The sequence below is a fragment of the Apteryx mantelli genome, chromosome 3, assembly GCF_036417845.1.
Source record: "Apteryx mantelli isolate bAptMan1 chromosome 3, bAptMan1.hap1, whole genome shotgun sequence".
NCBI classification, from domain to species: Eukaryota; Metazoa; Chordata; class Aves; order Apterygiformes; family Apterygidae; genus Apteryx; species Apteryx mantelli.
This window is the reverse complement of record NC_089980.1, coordinates 115,124,077-115,144,343: the sequence shown is the minus strand read 5'-3', so window position 1 is coordinate 115,144,343 and position 20,267 is coordinate 115,124,077. Positions and strand designations below refer to the sequence as shown.

The window sequence follows — 20,267 nt, the reverse complement described above, 5'->3', positions numbered from 1 at the left end:
CCTTGCTGTCCACAGTCTTTTCATATATTATCAGCGAACCTGCAACAAACCAGAAATGTATTGCAGGTAAAACTAACTGAAAGAAATGGAAAACACACAATCTAGTTAGCAATAGTTAAATGAATATAGTGATTATTTGATATTATTAACAATGCAGGTAGGTAATTACTGTAAGGATATGTGGAATGTGAGAGCATCTGCATTATTAAGGTTATCTGATCAAAGACCTTTCCAGGGCAAGGAAAGGGGGGAAGCCATAAACAAAACACATGGAGACACAAATGTGACAGAAAAGGGATAACAGAAATAACGGCAAAGACCAAAAGTCTCTAGTCACTAACTGATGGACCATTAAGAAATTGCTGACATGGCCAACCTGGACTTTGTAAAGAAGGAAGAAACAAGACAAAGATCACTATTTTTAGGTAAGAGGGGGGCCCGCGGGACTATGCAAAACTTTCTAAGGAATATTTGGGGGAAAGGGATTGTGCAGGAACAAGGAGGGGACTAGAGAGGTGTATAAAAGAGGCTGGACACCTGTAAGCCATTGCTAGTCAGTACACTTGTCTGACCAACCTGTGTGCCTGATCACTGCAGTCTAGCCTATCTTCATATTAAATCCTTTCTTAACTATCTTTCTGTGTAATCTCATGCTTTGTCCCATGTGTGAGTGCTGTCAGGTCTAGGTGCCAGCAACTGGAGAGACATGGGTGAATCTGAGCCAAGCAACTGGAGTGAGACCTCGGGTGAAGGGTCCTAGCAACAGTAGTTTGTGGTACTATGGGATTATGGGGCTGTGTGTCAGGAATGTCAGCTACTGGGGGGACCAGTGTGAGTGAAGTTGGGCCAGCAACTGGAGTCAGACCTTGGGTGATTGTGGCACCTGTGCCTGTGGTGCAAGCAACTGGCGCGAGGGAGGGTCCCACCATCAGCCACTGGCACAGGACCCAGGGCTGTAGGGCCTGCAGGTCTGGGGGGGCAGAGTGAAAGTGAAGTCAGCGTCTCAGCATCAACAGCTGGAGCAGGGACCACAGGTCGCAGTGCCTGTGTGCCTGGGCACTAGCTACTGGGGAAGCCGGAACGTCTGTATTTTCCCCTAACCTGGGGTGTGTGTGTGTGTGTAATTCACTAGAAACTTCAAGCTGGACTAGCCAGCAAGTAGGAGGCCTGTGCAGTGGGTAAAGAGGCCCACGAGCTGGGCAAGGATATCAGATGCACAGAGGGACCATACAGATATTTGAGGGATCCGCAAGTGTGCGTGTGCTTGTGAATTAGAGAGTGAAGGCCTATGTGTGTGTGTTTTCACTTGTGAATGTCAATCTTTACTAGCTGGAAAGTAAGAAGGGGACTCGGCTATCTATGCTTACGTCTACGTGAGTTCTGGTAACGTTATACATGGGTCTTGTTGAAAGCAGAGCCTTGTCTGTAGCAGTCTGTGTACCCAGCTGTGTCTATGTCCTCTGTGTGCGCGTGCGTGTGTCTGGGATATGCGCTCAGCCTCACTTCTGGTTGAGCCTGCAAACAGGACAGCAGCAGCTGTGACCATCGGCCTGGGATGAAGAGACCTGCGGGTTCCCAGGCGCACCAGGCTGGGCTCCAGCGGCTGGGCAGGAGAGATCCCTGGGCCCCGCAGCCTGCCCAAGGCAGCGACCCTCCACCACCCTTAACAATTACTACTGTGTTTGACAATGAACGGCTCATTTATTTAGTAGTCAAGAGTCTGCCAGCCTGGGTTTAGGATTGCCTCGAAGCATAATGATTTCCTAGGCATTTCACAAAGCAGTATACAAAATGTAGGAACAGAAGTAACTCACAGAAATATTTACACTCAGTATTAATGCATCAGCTTACAGATTTCCATTCCTGCACTATGGCTGATAAAACGCAGTACTACAATATGTTCAGCCTATGGTATATTTATAAATTCAGGAGGCACCATTGTTTACATCGGGAGGCACATTGTTGACAAATTCCAGAGCTTTTTCTCTATGTGATCTCAAGATATTTAACGGATAATCTCCATTCCTTCCATCATCTTCCTGAATGTTTCCTGTTATTAGAAGTGTTTTTCATGGACGGGTTTAGTTTTGAAAGACTGTGTCAGCTTAGTTTCATATCTACTTTCCGATTCCATTGTAAGCATGGTGTTTTGTGAAAGGGAAAATAAGAAACGTTTTCAATTTTATTATAACATTGTGTGGAGAATTCCACAACATTTTTCTTTTGGGAAGAGAGGTTTACTAGCACCATCTTAAGTGGATTCCTCTTCCAGGAAAGTAACATGTTCTTGGCACCACCATGATGATTCCTTGGAATGAAGACCATGTGGGTGTTGCAAATATGATATCATATAAATCCCATGTAACACTTAAGTGAGCTTGAGTTTGGAGATTAGTCTACCCTAAGGTCCACCTATGATATCAGTTATCACCTAAAGATAAATTTCTGTTCACTCATCTCAGAGAAGCCACAGGATTGATTGATATTTCTATGAAATGGATCAAAGTTAAGGCTTCTAAGAAAACCCAGCCCACATAAAAGCAGTAAAACTAGGTCCTACATTAAAGACTCTAAAAAAATGTTGGTTTCTGTTGGTATTCTATTAAAGATTTACAGTTCTTAATTAAGCAGCATTATTTCTACTTGAAACGCTTTTTGCATACATTCTCTCACTTGGGGAATTAACTGAAAAGAACTAAACCATAAAGGAAAAACTGGGATGAAAATTAATAACCTAAGATGGTCCAGTAAAAAGTCTGGGGGCATGCTTTATATTCCTTATAAGCACACTGACATTGTTACATACCTAACTCAATGAATTCAATTACTGAAATAATCTTGAAATTTAAAGGGGATATGACATTTAAAGAAGCAAAATAAACACAGCTTAATTTACTTTTAACCTATTAAAGAAAAAGGATATTGCCCGTTAAGACCAAAGGCTTCTGCTGGTACTTCAAGTAATCTCTTAAGCACTATTTCATTTTAAATATCTGAAGAGAGTTTAAGAATAGCAGGTGAGGCTTAAACATAAAAACAAAAACAAAACTCCAGATTGATCCCCTCAGTACTGCAATTTCAAATAGAAAATATTTACGTTTGACTTGTAACCCTATAGCCCAGTACATTATCACCTTTGCTAGTAACAAGTCAAAGGCTTTATACTGAGTTTGCAAGTCCTCAAGACTAAGGCTTGTCAGGATTGCTCTGTCTTAACTTTTCTTGACCTGCTTGAAGCTTTGCTTTTACTTTATTTAACTTTAACAGAAAGTTTTCTTCTGACCAGGTGGGTATGCCCAATTTGTTTTGCTTATCTTTGTATGGTAAAATCATAGCTTTATACAGGTAGTTGTAATAAGTAGCTATTCTGTGCAGAATAAGGTATTCATGATTCTAGCATAATGATGTAGCGTAGAGAAATACAGGCTTGGAATGATAGCAGAGGACTTGAGAATAAGAACAACAGGATGCGGTGTAGAGGAGTAGAGGCATGGGATGATAAGAGATGGGGCACAGTTTGGCACCCCAAAAGCTATATGCAGCTCATCAGTGGTCAGTTATAAAGACACAGGCCTGGACCCGGACAAAAATGATTTTCAGGAGTAAGCAAAAGAACAAAGGAATAGTAGCTAGCATATATAAAATGCACCACATACAGTAAAATCTGATCTAATTTGAACTTGCAGACCAATGAAGAGCAAGGTGTAAAGCATGTTAGCAAACATGAAATTAACCCCTAGTGCATCCTGGAGTGAGGGAGTAGAAACCATCAGCATCACACTCCTCCCAGTGAAGGGCTCCAGATGCTGATACCTGCTGTACCTCCCCCACAACACACATGCACCAGACTGAAGCCATTGATCCTAACACCCAAAGGAGCAGTGAAGGAATGACTGTAGCACCAGCAGAAGGAGTAGATAGTTGGAACTGTGTATATAACAATTCTAACTGTATTATTTTTCAGTATAGTAGCATTCATTTCTTATTTCTTTCTTCTTTTTTTTCTGTAACCATTTAAATTGGACTAGTAATTCTTTGATTAGAATGTTAAGAATTCACTTATACTAGCTGTACATTCTTGGCTAGACATATAAAGTATGCTTCCTTTTTGCCCATAGCAAGATTTTGAGCATAACAGGTTGTGCTATTTTATTTGGATTACAGGTGAACTTACTGCTATTTTTTTTCAGCTGTGGTAATTCTAGCAATATATAGTATATATGAACCTTCAAAGAGATTAATTTTAAAACGGCATGAAATATGGAACATTCAGCCTGCTGAGTTACAGAAAATGATGCCAATCTACAGAGAAATCATTAGTGGGGGCACAGGGGAATTCTATCTGTCTTAATTGTTGTTTATTTTGCAACAACTAACAATGCCCAGAGCCCAAAGGCATAGTTCAGAAAAAACAAACAAACATTTTTTGAACTAAGAAGAAGAAACTGATGCAAGAAACCAAGAGGAATACAAAATGGCAATACTGCTCAGCAGTTACCTCTACATTACTTTGGCAAATATACTTAAGTCCTAATGGCTATTATTGCAAATCTCTTACAGGAATCCATATCCTCCTGACCTGGCCATCTTTATTCTCCCTTTAGAGATTCCTATATATCTGCTGCTTTCAGCCATCACTGCTGCCTACTGTTACCATTACTTACTTCTAGTGCCACCCCAAGGGTGGCACTGACTCAATGGCAGCAGCTGCATGGGACTGGAGGAAGTAGGGAAGGAGAGATCTGGGAACTGAGATGTCTTAATACAACTCTGTGACCACCAGACATTGTGAAAGTTAAAGTTCATACATGGAAATAAAGCTACGTTTGACTGGGTAGGAAGACAATAACTAGATAAAAGAGAGCAAGAAACTTCAGTGCAAGTGTAATGGCTTAAGAGGCAGGGGAAGAACAGTTAGGACCAATTATGCAAAGAGACAGGAAGAAGGAAAGGATGGATTGGAGACTAAGAGCCAGTGGTGGAAAAGAGAGAAAGAGAAGGACCTCGTTAGCTATTAGAAGAAATGGTAACATCAGAAGAAAAGGATTCTTGGCTCAATGTATCAGAGACTGAGATTACGTCCAGTTAAAAATGTGATGCAGGGAAAAGAGACTTGAAGGAAAAATACATAAAACCAACTGAGATTCACTAGTGGGAGACAGAGAAGGAGATAATCGTGGACTGAAGCAAGGAAGAAGGGAGACAGTGGATTAGGGGAGACTGATATTGTAAAAGGGAAGCAAGGGAAACTAAGATGGGAAGATAGAGGGGAAAGAAAGATGGGCAGATAGAAGGGAGAGAACACCACTAAAAGTAGACTGGGGTTCCGGAGGAGGGGTGGGACAAAGCTGGAGATCAGACAGAAAGGTTGAAGAGTACAGCAAGATTGGCTTTGCAAAAGTATTTTGACTAGAATAAGTGTCATGATTGGGATAAAGGAGATATGGTAGGTATGACTGCATGAGAAGTGAGAGGTGAATTCCTTGAAATGCAATTAACCATTCAACAGAGGGCAATAAGGAAAGGATCACGCACATCAGAAAAAGGCTGTGCCCAAGGATTACCAAGTCTTATAATTCCATGGTTGCTACCAGTATCCCTGAAACTGAGCATTCTCTTTCACTGAACTGACCAAAAAGTGGATGAAACATACTACTGCCACCAGCAGCGCCACTAACAACAGGTATCTGTGTACATGTCTAAGTACGGCTGATAAACCATGTTTGCCCATGATATCATAAACTCATATATCTCCCCATGACAGAATATCTGAAACTGTTTGCTTTCCCATAGAACTTATTAAATACTTAGAAAAGAATTGAAAACAACAGTTCAACAAGAAAAAGGAAGAATATTATTAGGCTGAAAAGAATTCAGAAGTTAGGAAAGGAGAAGATTCAGGTGCACTTGCAAATTTAAGTTCATTTATGCATGTGCATGTCTGTATGATACTTTGAGTAAGTTGATGATCATAGAGTATTCTTGGACAGGATGACTGCTTCAGAGGATAGAGAAAGGATGCTGCTCATTCTGTCAAAATATTTACTCTTTTTTCTTTTTCCATTCTAATTGTTTAAAATGAGTTCCTGGACCTTATTAGCTGTGAACTACTCAGACATTGTTTAAAGATATAATTTGTGTATTTTCTACAGTGTCTGTCAACATATTATCTGGGTATTTAATAAACACTAACTTACATATCTTCACAAAATGTCATTAAAACAAAAATCATTGTTCTTATCCCCATTTTACAGACAGAAACTTCAAATGCAAAGAATTTAAAACACTCAAATTTTGACTATTTGGGATAACCAGGATCTGATTTTTCCAGCTTCTTAGCATTATATGCTAAAACACAGTTCCCACTGACTTCAGTTGCAGCTGTAAGCACTCAACACTTCTGTAATTCAGATTTAAAAGTACGATAGCAGTCACAAAAGCTCAGCTCCTATTCCTTAGTACTTCACAGAATCACAGAATGGTTGAGGTTGGAAGGGACCTCTGGAGATCATCTAGTCCAACCCCCCTGCTCAAGCAGGGTCACCTAGAGCACATTGCCCAGGACTGTGTCCAGATGGCTTTTGAATATCTCCATGGAAAGAAACTCCACAATCTCTCTGGGCAACCTGTGCCAGTGCTCTGTCACCCTCACAGTAAAGAAGTTTTTTCTCATGTTCAGATGGAAGCGTCTGTGTTTCAGTTTGTGCCCGTTGCCTTGTGTCCTGTTGCTGGGCACCACTGAAAAGAGTCTGGTCCCATCCTCTTGACACCCTCCCTTCAGATACTTGTACACGTTGATAAGATCTCCTCTCAGCCTTCTCTTCTCTAGGCTAAACAGGCCCAGCTCTCTCAGCTCTCTCAGCCTTTCCTCATAAGAGAGATGCTCCAGTCCCCTCATCATCTTTGTAGCCCTTCGCTGGACTTGCTCCAGTAGTGCCACATCCCTCTTGCACTGGGGAGCCCAGAACTGGACACAGTACTCCAGATGTGGCCTCCCCAGGGCTGAGTAGAGGAGGAGAATCACCTCCCTCCACCTGCTGGCAACACTCTTCCTGATGCACCCCAGGATACCATTGGCCTTCTTGGCCACAAGGGCACATTGCTGCCTCATGCTTAACTTGGTGTCCACCAGCACTCCCAGGTCCTTCTCCAAAGAGCTGCTTTCCAGCAGGTCAGCCCCCAACCTGTACTGGTGCATGGGGTTATTCCTCCCCAGGTGCAGGACCCTGCACTTGCCTTTGTTGAACTTCATGAGGTTCCTCTCTGCCCACCTCTCCAGCCTGTCCAGGTCTCTCTGAATGGCAGCACAGCCCTCTGGCGTATCAGCCACTCCTCCCAGTTTTGTATCCTCAGCAAACTTGCTGAGGGTGCACTCTGTCCCTTCATCCAGGTCATTGATGAAGAAGTTGAACAAGACTGGACCCAGGACTGACCCCTGGGGGACACCACTAGCTACAGGCCTCCAACTAGACTCTGTACCACTGATCACAACCCTCTGAGCTCTGCCATTCAGCCAGTTCCCAATCCACCTCACTGTCCACTCATCTAGCCCACACTTCCTGAGCTTGTCTATGAGGATGCTATGGGAGACAGTGTCGAAAGCCTTCCTCAAGTCAAGGGAGACAACATCCACTGCTCTCCCCTCATCTACCCAGCCAGTCATTCCATCAGAGAAGGCTATCAGGTTGGTTAAGCATGATTTCCCCTTGGTGAAGCCATGCTGACTACTCCTGATCACCTTCTTGTCCTCCACATGCTTGGAGGTGGCCTCCAGCATGAGCTGCTCTATCACCTTTCCAGGGATGCAGGTGAGGCTGACTGGCGTGTAGTTCCCTGGGTCCTCCTCCTTGCCCTTTTTGAAGACCGCGGTGACATTGGCTTTCTTCCAGTCCTCAGGCACCTCTCCTGTTCTCCATGACCTTTCAAAGATGATGGAGAGTGGCTTAGCAATGACATCTGCCAGCTCCCTCAGCACTCGAGGGTGCATCCCATCAGGGCCCATGCATTTGTGGGTGTCAGGTTTGCTTAAATGATCTCTAACCCACTCCTCCTCCACCAAGGGAAAGTCTTCCTTTCTCCAGACTTTCTCTCTTGCCTCCAGGGTCTGGGGTTCCTGAGGGCTGGCCTGAGCAGTAAAGACTGAAGCAAAGAAGGCATTCAGTAACTCTGCCTTCTCTGCATCCTTCGTCACCAGGGCACCCACCCCATTCAGCAAAGGGCCCACATTTTCCCTAGTCTTCCTCTTGCTATTGATGTATTTGAAGAAGCCCTTCTTGTTGTCCTTGACATCTCCTGCCAGATTTAATTCCAAATGGGCCTTAGCCTTCCTTGTCACATCCCTGCATACTCTGACAATATTTGTATAATCCTCCCAAGTGGCCTATCCCCCTTTCCACTTTCTGTAGACCTCCTTCTTCTGGTTGAGTTTTGCCAGGAGCTCCTTGCTCATCCATGCAGGTCTCCTGCCCTCTTTGCTTGATTTCTTACTCACAGGGATGCAGTGATCTTGAGCTTGGAGGAAGTGATGCTTAAATATTAACTAGCTCTCTTGGATCCCCCTTCCTTCTAGGGCCCTAACCCATGGGATTCCTCCAAGTAGGTCCTTGAAGAGGCCAAAGTTTGCTCTCCTAAACTCCAGGATTGCGATTCCACTCATTGCCCTGCTTCCTCCTCACAGGATCCTGAACTCCACCATCTCATGGTCACTGCAGCCAAGGCTGCCCCCCACCTTCACATCTCCAACCAGTCCTTCTTTGTCTGTTAGTACGAGGTCCAGCAGCACACCTCTCCTCGCTGGCTCTGCCACCACCTGTGTCAAAAAGTTATCACCAATGCTCTGCAGGAACCTCCAGGACTGTTTGTGCCTAGCTGTGTTGTCTCTCCAGCAGATATCAGGGTGGTTGAAGTCCCCCATGAGAACCAGGGCCTGGGATTGTGAGGCTACTTCCAGCTGTCTGTAGAAGGCCTCATTGACTTCCTCTTCCTGAACAGGCGGCCTGTAGCAAATGTCCACAACAGTGTCACCCGTGTTAGCTTGCCCCTTAATCCTCACCCATAAGCTCTTAGCTGATTCATCATCCACCCCCAGGCAGAGCTCCGTACATCCCTGCTGCCCTCTCATGTAAAGGGCAACTCCACCACCTCCCTTTCCTGGCCTGTCTTTCCTAAAAAGCACACAGCCATCCATGACAGCACTCCAGTCATGCGAGCTATCCCACCATGTCTCTGTAATGGCAGTGAGATCATGACCTTGCGACCGCACACAGGTCTCTTATTCTTCCTGTTTGTTCCCCATGCTGCGTGCATTGGTGTACAGGCATTTCAGGGAGGTGATCGAGCATGCAGGTTTCCCAGGAGGGGTAAAAGAGGATCCTCCATAGCCACATCCCATGCGCACTTCCCTGGCTGCATTCACCTGCTGGAGGCATCCTCACTTGAGCAGTCTTTTGCCAGCTACCCTGGCACTACAACTCTCCCCTTCCCCCATCTTTCCTAGTTTAAAGCCCTCCTTACCAGGTTGGCCAACCTGTTGGCAAAGACACGTGTGCCCTGCTTAGTGAGGTGGATCCCAGCTCTCCCCAGCAGTTGCTGATCTTCAAACAGGGTCCCATGGTCGTAGAAACCAAAACCCTATTGCTAACACCAGCGGCACAGCCAGCTGTTAACTTGGAAAATCCATCTCCTCCTCCTCCTCCTCCCATCCATCCCCCTCTCTGGCAGGATTGAGAAGAAAATGACCTGGGCTCCCAGACCTTTGACCACCATCCCCAGAACTCTGAAATCCTGCTTGATGGTTTCCAATTAGCCCGTGGTATCATTAGTGCCCACTTGGAAGAGCAGCAGTGGGTAATAGTCCGACGCACGGGCAAGCCTTGGCAGTCTTTCCATGACATCTCTCATACGAGCCTCCGGCAGGCAACAAACCTCTCTAGACATGAGGTCAGGTCGGCAGATTGGTGCCTCCATCCCCTGCAGCAGGGAGTCCCCCACAACAATCACCCGCTGCTTTTTCCGGGCGTTCCGGCAAGGCACAGGGTCTGTTGTCCCAGGTACTTCCCTTGCAGCCATGCCCATCTCCTCCTCATCCTGGAGGGCACTAAACCTGTTCTTCAGCTGCAAGTCTTCGGGAGGAGTAGGAGCCTTTCTCCTCCCACAAGCAGTGACCAGTTTCCAGCCTTCTTCTACGGTGTTATGATGTACCGTTTCACACGGCACAGAGCCCTCTGGCAACTCCACTGCTGTGGGGGGTTGGGACTCCCGAAGCTGCACAGTCTCCGAGAATACCCTGTCTATCTCTTGCTCATCTTCTCGGATGCTGCGCAGCCTACTGACCTCCTCCCGTAACTCCCTTACCTGACGACACAGCTCGCCAACAGCAGCACACCTCCTGCAGGAGAGCTGGCTGCCAGCCCAGGCCTCCCGGAGAGGCCCCAAGCGCTCCCTGCAGCCTGAGACCTGTAGAGTTGCATCTACTGTCAGAGGGTCGGTCTGGGTCCCAGCCTCTGACACAGCAACTCCAACAGCCACTGGGGAATGTGCTCTGCGGTGTGTCACGACCATACTTGAGGAAGCGCACACCACAGGGAACAGAAATGAAGGTTCTTTCATGCAAACTGCTGCACAAACTGCTGCCTCTGGGAGCTGTGCTTTAGGCCTGGCTCTTATATAGGCCTCTCCCTAGCACTGGCTAAGAGGGTGCTTGACCCGCCCTAATCAAGGGCCACCAGGATCAAAGGTCCCAACTCCTTCTGGTCAGGGGCAATCAAGAGAGCTCGTTAGCAGCAGCCACTCCTAGCTAGAGCTTTTCCCAGGAGAAGTGAAGGCCTCCTGCAGTTGTCCTTGCCTAGCTTCCTGTTCACAGCAATCACCTTCTAGTTCCTCGGGAAAGCCCACAACTTCCAACAAGATCCTCAAGTTCTAGTCAGAGCCCAAACACTGCTGCGCAAACTGCTGCGTCTGTTTGCTGCCTCTGTTAGCTGCGCTCATTGATTTCATTGATTCACTTGATTTTGTGATGTGAATTATACATGTTTGGGTAACTTATGTTTAAAATAGCTATTTAATGTAGATCAGCTCCACCTCCACTCTTACAGAAATGTCTGATAATGACAACATTTTAAAGTAGTGGAGTACAAAATGAGGTCAAGTGGCAGATAGTACATCAGAAACAAGCTAAAAAGTTCAAAGCAGTGCCTGTAGTCCTCATCCAAGCAAAAGTCCTACCAAAACTCACAGTACTTTGCACTTTAAAGGCAATGAAGTATGAATAGAAAAGGCTGATATTCAAACTATTTCATATGTCTAAGCCACACACGCTAGGAAGAAAAGGGAAACTGTTTGAAGCAAAATGTCTAAAATCGTGAAGACTGATATCTGTTTTACAACCCTTGAAAATCTTGCTGAGATGGTGAAGAAGCATTTTTAAGACTCTATGTCAATTCTCTTTTTTATCTACAGTTTAGTAATTAATTAAAAATGCAATCTGTACCTTAAATTCAACTCCCTTCCCTAAATTGAACACCATTAAGAGTCCAGAGTGCAGTATATACAACATCATCTAGGATCAGGAACTGACATATTAACTAAAGAACCACATACAAGACAATAAATAAAAAAACGTCCAAAGACCTGGAGGGTTAGGAAATGCCTGAAGAATGTCAGTCTGAAGACTACCGCCACTGTCAGCTGAGTTACAATTCTGGGCTTAAGCAGGAACCTGGAAAGAATGCTTATAAAATATTGCAGCCTTGTGTTAAGGATCACTGGAACAAAATGCTGTTTTTTCCTCCCAGCCAGTTTCTGAGAGAGGTTCTGTCCCGAAACCTAGTCAGGTTTAGATGATACAGGTGCAGGGGAACAGGATTGCTCTTATCTAGGAATGACAAATCTTTACCACAAAACGTGATAAACTTCTGTGCAGCAGTTTCATTGACCTGAAGTAGCTTAACATTTATAAATTTAATTTACTTTTCTGAATGACATAGCATCCACATTTTTTCAAGGCCTCTTAAGCACCAAGGTAACATACTGAACAGTTTCAACTCACTTATAATCAAAACATCCATTTGTCACTTGTGACTAAAGACCAACAGGGTAATAACTGCCTAGCTAAATTACACATCACTAGTCAACTGATGTGTGGACAGCAGCACAGATAAACAATGATTTTGCATTTGCAGGATCATAGTCTTCATTTCACAAAACATATTCTCTTAAGAGCTGGAACATTTAAACATTTATGTTGAGATTTTTCAAAACTGTCTGAGGGACTCTGTCTAAGGGATGCTCAATTAAATAATTTCCAATTCCAAATTAAAATTCATTGAAACTGGATGTCCAAATCCCCTGGATAATCAGTCTTACCATTAATAATACAACATTATCTCAAGAATTTACTTTAGCAAAGGACTTAATTTCCCACCAGGGCCTTGATCATTAGTGCAATAACTTATACCAAGAAGATACTTATAATTATTCACTTAACCAGTGTCCTATGCTTGAAAGTGTAAATAAATAAAAGACCTTCCCAAATCCCATGTTGTCTTTGTTTAGCTTATATGCTAGATTTTTGGCTGACTGATAAAGTCACAGCTTAGTCTACTGTTTCCTCATGATTTCCCCTTTTGGGTACTTAGTTGTCTTCATCACCATATTATCAAATATCCAATGGGGCAAGGATTTAACACCATTCTCACTTTATAGATAGATAGGAAATCAGATGCAAAGGTTTAAGTGATTAGATAAAGGAAACTGAAAAGGAAAAGGAAACTGAACATACCTCTTCTGTTTACTAAAATAGTTCCTTCATTAATGGGCCATCCATTCCCTACACTTAAAAATACACAGAAACAAAAAGGAGAGCAAAATACTGTATTTACTACAGCAGATCACCACCCGAATGTTTAGCAACTGTAGAAGAAACAATTATAAGCAGTTTTACAAACTTCTTCGTACAATTCACCTATCACCTCTAACAAGCTACTTGGAAAATGTAAAGACAAAACAAAGCCAAATCAATAGCTTTTGCTTTTAAAGTAAAATGGAAAGGAAATAGCAACAGTTGTTTCACAGGTACAAGAATTAAAAATAAGCTGAAATAATAAATGGTGAAGAATTCAGCTTCTTGCAATAACAGATTTGAAGTTACGAGAGCAGAATAAAGGTAAAACATAGATCTGGCAGGGGTTTTAATACATATCTCAACAGTTCTATTGGCAGCCAACTACAAATTAGCTAGTAAAGCACTAGTAACCGCTTGCCTTATGTGTTCCTGAACAAATAATCAAAAGTTAAACACAAGCCCAAAAATGTTAAAGAGATTATGTCAACTTGCAAAATAGCCAGCTAAGTACTCCTCTGCTTCCCAAATTACGCCTCCAGCGGGAGCTGCCAAGTACTGTGCTGAAGTATAGGAAATACGGCTATAATGCTCTCTCATTCCTTCCATCACATCTTGAAAAAGAAGAGGTGGATGATTTTTTAAGTTGTTTATGCCAGCTTGATTGTGGAGTGATGTGTAATAGGGCTATAAATTACTGAGGAAAACAAAAAGCACAGAAGCAGGTTCTGCAGTTAGCTTTCAAAAAGCAATTTTACAGTTCCACCTCTGATAGTGAGCTTCCTAGCCTGGACTCAGCAAGTTCTACCTACATTCACAGATCTTCCCCATTTGTAACCAACTGCATAGTTTTGGTGGAACCCAGCTGCACCAGAAAGTATTATTATAACATATTATTACTATTATTATTATTATAATAAAACAGCAGCAAGTATAAAGAAAAGATATTTCAGCATGCAATACCTCTTCCTTATCTTTGCATCTTTTTTAGCAATTTTACAATCATACTTCCCTTTCAAAAACAAAACAAAACAAAAACAGTTTCTTCCATAGAGCTGCATGAAATTTTAACCTGATGCTTCCTATCCTAGTTTCACCATAGTACACTGCTAACATATACTCACTAGATTAATAAAGAAATCATTTTATATCTGTGTGTCAGTGCAGTTAGGAGGTGTATTATTTAGAATAAGATTATGCTCGTGCCTCTATAATATGTCAAAGTCCATAAAGAATATCCCCCCTGCTGTAGTGCTGCAGATCTTTTCTACTAGCATTTATTTAGCAAAAAGCCATAACCCCCAAGGTGGGTAACATGCAACTAATTTTAAACATTAAAAGCTTATGCATGTGAGTTTGTATGCTAAAGGAAATAATAAGCATTCCTCTGACAGCTTCCATCACTCTTTAAAAATGAAGAAAATTTGTATCTACAAATGAAATCTAATTGTGACAAAACTACAATGTGCAAAATTTTGTGCACAGGCATAGCTGGAGAAGAAGGGGAGGGTTGTGGGGAGACAGTAACTCATTTCAATAGGTTCTTCATTATGAGGAAGCCTGCTGGCTCAGTCACAGCTGCCACGGTATCAATAGCCTTTTTGGATCGTGTATTTTTCCTACTCTCATGCTGTTGCTTTCCCTCATTAAGATTCAAATCCAATTCTTTCATGCTGATTGTTTCCATTGAATCTCATGTAAAATGTCAGAAGTTTAGAGAAAAATGCAGGCACTGGATGTTGGTGAAGCAGAGAAAACAAAACAGTTGTCTGTTCCTAAAACACAGCCATCAAGATTACATATCTCTCTCCAGTTCCCAAATTTTATTATTAGTTGCAGCTAGTGCCATAATAAATGATGAACTGAGCCTGGCAATCAGACAGACCACTTCTCCACTCCTACAAAACATGTTTTGTATATACTCAGAGGTGTAAAATAATTTCTCATTCCTCAAACATCAGTCACTTTAATAATATCGTATTTACAGAACAAATTCGCAACATGAACTCTATTTTTGTAACCCTGATATTGCTCCCTAACTTTAAAATTGTAAGAGATGCACGCTCCCCCGGCTCTCTTCCTTCACTATTGCACACTGGGGTGTTATCATGTGACAGATTCTCACTGTTCTTTCTTCCACACTTTCAATCCATTAGGTCCTGCACTTGCCTTTTCCCTATGCATAGCTAACTGAATCTCGAGTGTGCTCAAAAACAACTTCCTTTCCCTCTGCCCCTCAGTTTTAGTATGTCTTTAGAAATACTCCATATGCTGCTTGCAAGATGGAGATGGTGCTTTTACTAACCAGTCTTTTTTTCTGAGTATTTACTAACTCATAGTTCTTAGAGCTCACAGCTCTTAAGTCCCCAAAATAGTGAACATGAATATGCTCTGAGCTGTGCTGTAATCTTCTATTTCAGTAACAAGAGAAACTCTCCAGAGTTAGATTACCAGCGCGTGGATGGTAGAGGAAAGGAGGAACGTTTGTGAAAATGATCTCCCTGCATGCCTAAATGGAAGAAACCTGGTGCTTGCAAAAACATTCTTAAAATATTCCTTTCTCTACTTAATTTATATTTACAATTATTAGCCACCAAAATTAACATTCACACAAATTTTTACATTGCTAATTAAGTCCAAACACAGAAAAAACAAACATTAACAACAAAGAGAGAAGAATTATCAAATCACTCTCTCCCATCACGTATGTGATCCCTAAGCCAAGTCTCTAAGGGGCAGTGTGTCCGCAGGCATGTGTGTGAAAACATGTTAAAATCACAGACACTGCAAAAAAAATAAAGGTCATTTATGTCAACACATAGAGCATAATCCTGTCTCACAATATTGGAATTTTTTTTTCTTAATAGGCAACATAATTTTTAAGAATTTAGATAGACTGTTTATATATTTTCCTATCACCACCACACCAGATTCACAAGCAGCCTATTCAAAAAGTGAGGGGCACTTTCTCCCTGCTTTTCCATCTATACATGAAGAAAAACATGGTAAGAAGGGTTGCAAAATGAACTGTCACCGGAAACTGTAAACCTAACAGTGGTTACTGAATTACACTTAGAATATCACATACCATTTCAGGATCAGAAATTCCCACTCTTGACTACTACTCTGTAAATCTACGGGTTATCCCTCCCACTATATTTAAAAGACACTGCTCCAGGTCTGGTATTACAAGACAGTAAATTGCAGAAAGAAGTTATTACTTAGGGAAGTATTAATCTGGAGATCTTTGGCAAACTGGGAGAAAAGAGAGGGCCCAAGTCCCAGGCTCATCTTGAATTTGAAATAGGATGACTAGACAACCTCAGAAAGTACATTATAATAAACTATTATTTTCGGAGAAACAGAAATCATATTACAAATTTTAATTTGCTGTTGAATAGCATGCGTAACGATAAAGTATAATTTAATGGAAACAAAACAGTTACCTGAGTAACGTATCTTGAATCCTTTCTTGCTGGTTGCATGATCAGTTGACCAGCGAAGATATAGTTGATTCATTTTGCTTGTGAAGTTCAGCTGGCCAGTATGATTTCCACTTAAAGCAACTAATAAAGGACTTTGCCCAGAAGAACCTTTAGAGATGAATAAAGTAAATATTGAAGTTATAAGGTATTAATGGTTTAAGCAATCCTTTGCATATTTTATCTTATCTGTGAAAGTAATATACAAGGAAAGAATAACAAACAGCATGACACATTGTTGCCAGTAGAATAATTAACAGTTCTATTTAAACTATCCATCCAGTTCTAGGTTTTTACCAGAGAAAACAATTAAAAAATTCTGGTAATAACAGACTGAAAAATAAAACAATGAGTATTTGTGCCATAAACACTGAAAAATGACTGGAAACTGTTTCTTAATTCTTTTTTATTTGTGGCAATGTCTTTGTATAAAGTTATATTTCTGCTCCTTGTTCTTTTATAGCTAATATTTATTTGAGCTGTGTATTTTAAACTCCTTTCCAACTAGTGAGTGTCAGCAAATTTCTACATTGCTTGACACTGCACAGCTAGTAGAATTTTAAACACCACCATATTACATACTGAACATATTAGCTAAATAATGCCCTGTCACATAAGCATGCCAGATAAATACAACTGAGATCAGCATGGTTTCACTGTGGAATACACATATGTACAAGTGCTATGAACATGCAGTACATACTATATGAGGACCCAGTCCTGTTAAAAGATGGTAAGTTCAATAGTATCATTTTGGTGTTAAAAATATACATTTATAGTAAATATAGAGTATTGTAAATAATGCACCTTGGCACTAGAGTGATATCATCATCATAATAAAACCTGACACATTACAGCAAAATATGTTCAAATAACAGTAATAAAACCCCAGAAACACAAATAATGATTCTGGAGCTAATTATACAATAAAACAACATATACACAAGGAAAAAAAATCAATGCACTGAACCAATCTTCTATTGAAGCTTCCTAAAACATGAAATAACATCCTCCCCCCTATATAAAGGCTTTTTTTTCTCCAGCTAAATTCCTCCCTTTCACATGCTATGTCTTTTGCTCTGTGTTTTTCAAGTTTAGGAAAGCCAAGTTCAACCAACATACTCTTGGCCACAGCAGCCATTTCAAATAAAGGGGCTGCTTCATTCATTTTTTGCTGAGTTTGAGTAGCTGCAGCCCCATCAGCTCTTCTTATGTTGCATGAAAACAACAACAAAAAAAACTGATTAAAAGGACACCTAAAAACTGCATATAATTGTTGTCAACCTTCACCCCCTCCAGTCCAAAAAGAGTAAATACATTTTCTAATTGGAGTATTTCAGGTACAAAAGAGAGGCTGTAAGAGCCACAGCAAACCATAAAAACTAAGAAAACCTCCCAGTGCTTTAGAATTGTAGTTCAGTCACCATGATGACAACACTACAACTAAATAATTATGAGCAAATAAGCTCTAAGTAATAAATATATATACAAAATAAGAAATAATAAGAATAAGCTTAGTTTTAGCAGTAGGGGGCCTAGCATGTCCTGTTTTGTGGCTTGCTTTTCATATTAGGGTTAGTGTTCAGTGATCACAGACTAGGATGGACTATGAGGACTGCTGAGGTCAATTCCTGTTTCTGCTTGAAAGGATGATTTAGAACATGACAATTGATTTAGTTTCCCTGTGTTTTGTAAAATGTGTTCAATACTATCTACCCAATTCATAAGGTAATTCTCAATTTAGAATTTATACTTTTTTGAAATTTGCAAATAATGGGGCTACCAGAGTGCAAGTACAAATAAGGATCTACCACATACAAAGAGGTGAGAATCTTTCAGTTACTAGTGATAGTGAAATTACACTGCAGTACCACATGTCAAGCAGCCACATCACATCTTCTCACCATTGGGAGGTCAATGTATGCAATTGCATTTTAGTTTGCTTTATTCTTCCTGGAGCTGAGTTCCAGCTACTGGATCTTACCTAGCTGGCAGCTCTTCAGCTGCTGATCAGGACAGTTAGCAGCACTACCTAGATATTTTTGTGTTTGACTTTTTTATTTCAGAGTTTGCCTATACAAGGATATGCATACTCAACTTCTAGTGTGCTGACTTGACATATGATGCTCTCCTGAATCCTACACTTTGTGTCTTTTTTTTTTTTTTGTCTATTTGTGATGACAGAATTATGTTGCTTTATTTTTTTTTGGGGGGGGGAATCAAAGACTATTTGCTGTATTAAATGAATGCCATTCGGTATAAGCTGCCTGAACACAGTGTTTTCAAGTTTAAAATCTTTTACTAATTATATTCATGGTACACTTACGGCTGCTCAGGCTTAGACTATAGATGGGATTTCCTATGGGTCTGACTGATAAGTGAGAATGGCTAACGGGCTTATTGCTCCCAGCTCACCTGGGCAACCTTGCTGACTGCACTATAAAGTCATCAGAGGCCTGTGCTTTAGCTAACACTGTTTCTATAAAAGTTATCTTGTCAATAATTAAATATTTTCTACATAAACCTTTGTTTGGAGACAGATCTTCACCTGGTGCAGAACAATTCAGTTCTCCTGACTTAAATGAAGCTATGCTGGTTTGGACCACATAAGGTCCCAGCAACCTAGGATATGATATATTTACTGTGCTATGCAGCAATACAGAGAAATACCTGAGCTAGCTTTGAATGAGCTAGTCTGAGTTATACCCATCACTGGAAACAGAAGAGCCACATCAGCACAGCCTTCTGCCCCAACTAACTCATCATGCTGAGATGTAGAACTAATTAGCCTAGCAAAGCACATTGCTAATGTGGCCACAGGGATGCAAACAAGTATCTCGGCAAGGCACTGCACTGTGCCATGTTTAAATATCGACTTGTTGAGAGTTAGCCTAGGAATCTCTACATGGCACTGCATTGAGAGGTTATAAATATGCCATTATCGTTCTCATTTAAGTTTGCTGGTAGGTGGTAGAAAAAATGGCTTCAGTGGAGCTGCACTAGAGATGAATTTGTCAGAATGTGATTTTACGTCATAAAATCACAACACTTCAAAATGTAGTAAATATGTTAATTCTTCCTTCAGATCTATTATTGATACTCTGGTTTCATTAAATTTAAATGCATAAGAAAGAAACAAAAATCTTCATCAGGAACATTAAGCAGTCTAAACAGAATTTTTCAAAAGAAAACAAAGTGATCAGACCACTAGAAAAGTTGCAGGCACACTACATATTGTCTTGAAGTTAAATAGAAAATAGAGTGGAGGAAAAGACAATTTTAATAGATTTTTCAGACTATTTCCTCCACTGACCTGACACTGACTGACATAGGTAAGATTTTAAGGAAAAAAAATCCAGCTAATGATCTGGCATTTTTAAAAGAATGCAAAATACTGCTTTCTTCAGAATGCTGTTATAAAACAGTGAAAAATATTTTAATAATAATTTCAGATATTAAAAGTCCTGTAACTTACAAAAAATACTTAGAGCAAAATACTTAAAAACTATGACCATTTAATATTTTTTGTGTTATGAAACTCCCACAGTGAATATTAATCAATTCTATCACAGTTATCATATCTGCTTGGTTAATGAGGGCAAATATGATAATTGTCTCCAAATGAACAAAAATATATTAAAGAGCAACCAGGGACCAGTTATTTTCATCAATCAAGAGAACAGAACAAGCAATAATAAGGTTAGAATTCAGTAGGAAAAAAAAACAGTTTAAGAATAGTCTGTTTATTAAATAGGGTCTGTTGAGAGGTTGCTGGTATGACTAACATTCTAAAAAGTAATTTTTTTTTTCATTTTTCCACTCTTTATCTCAAAGCAGGTGGCCAAATTCCTCAATATGGGTATATTCAAACAAGATACAGCACTGGTTCTGCTATGTTATGAAGGAAGTAGGCAGAGTACTCCACTGATGACTTTTGGGGCTCAAAT

At 41.1% G+C, this 20,267-nt stretch overlaps 1 protein-coding gene across 1 annotated transcript in view; it reads right to left on the bottom strand.

The window, feature by feature from the left end:
• Positions 1–20,267, bottom strand: part of CSMD1 (CUB and Sushi multiple domains 1) — a 1,279,784-nt gene that overhangs the window by 110,093 nt on the left and 1,149,424 nt on the right. Inside the window, exon 48 of the mRNA XM_067294827.1 lies at positions 16,285–16,431. Coding sequence (XP_067150928.1) covers positions 16,285–16,431 — 147 coding nt within the window. The remainder of the gene's footprint in view (positions 1–16,284; positions 16,432–20,267) is intronic.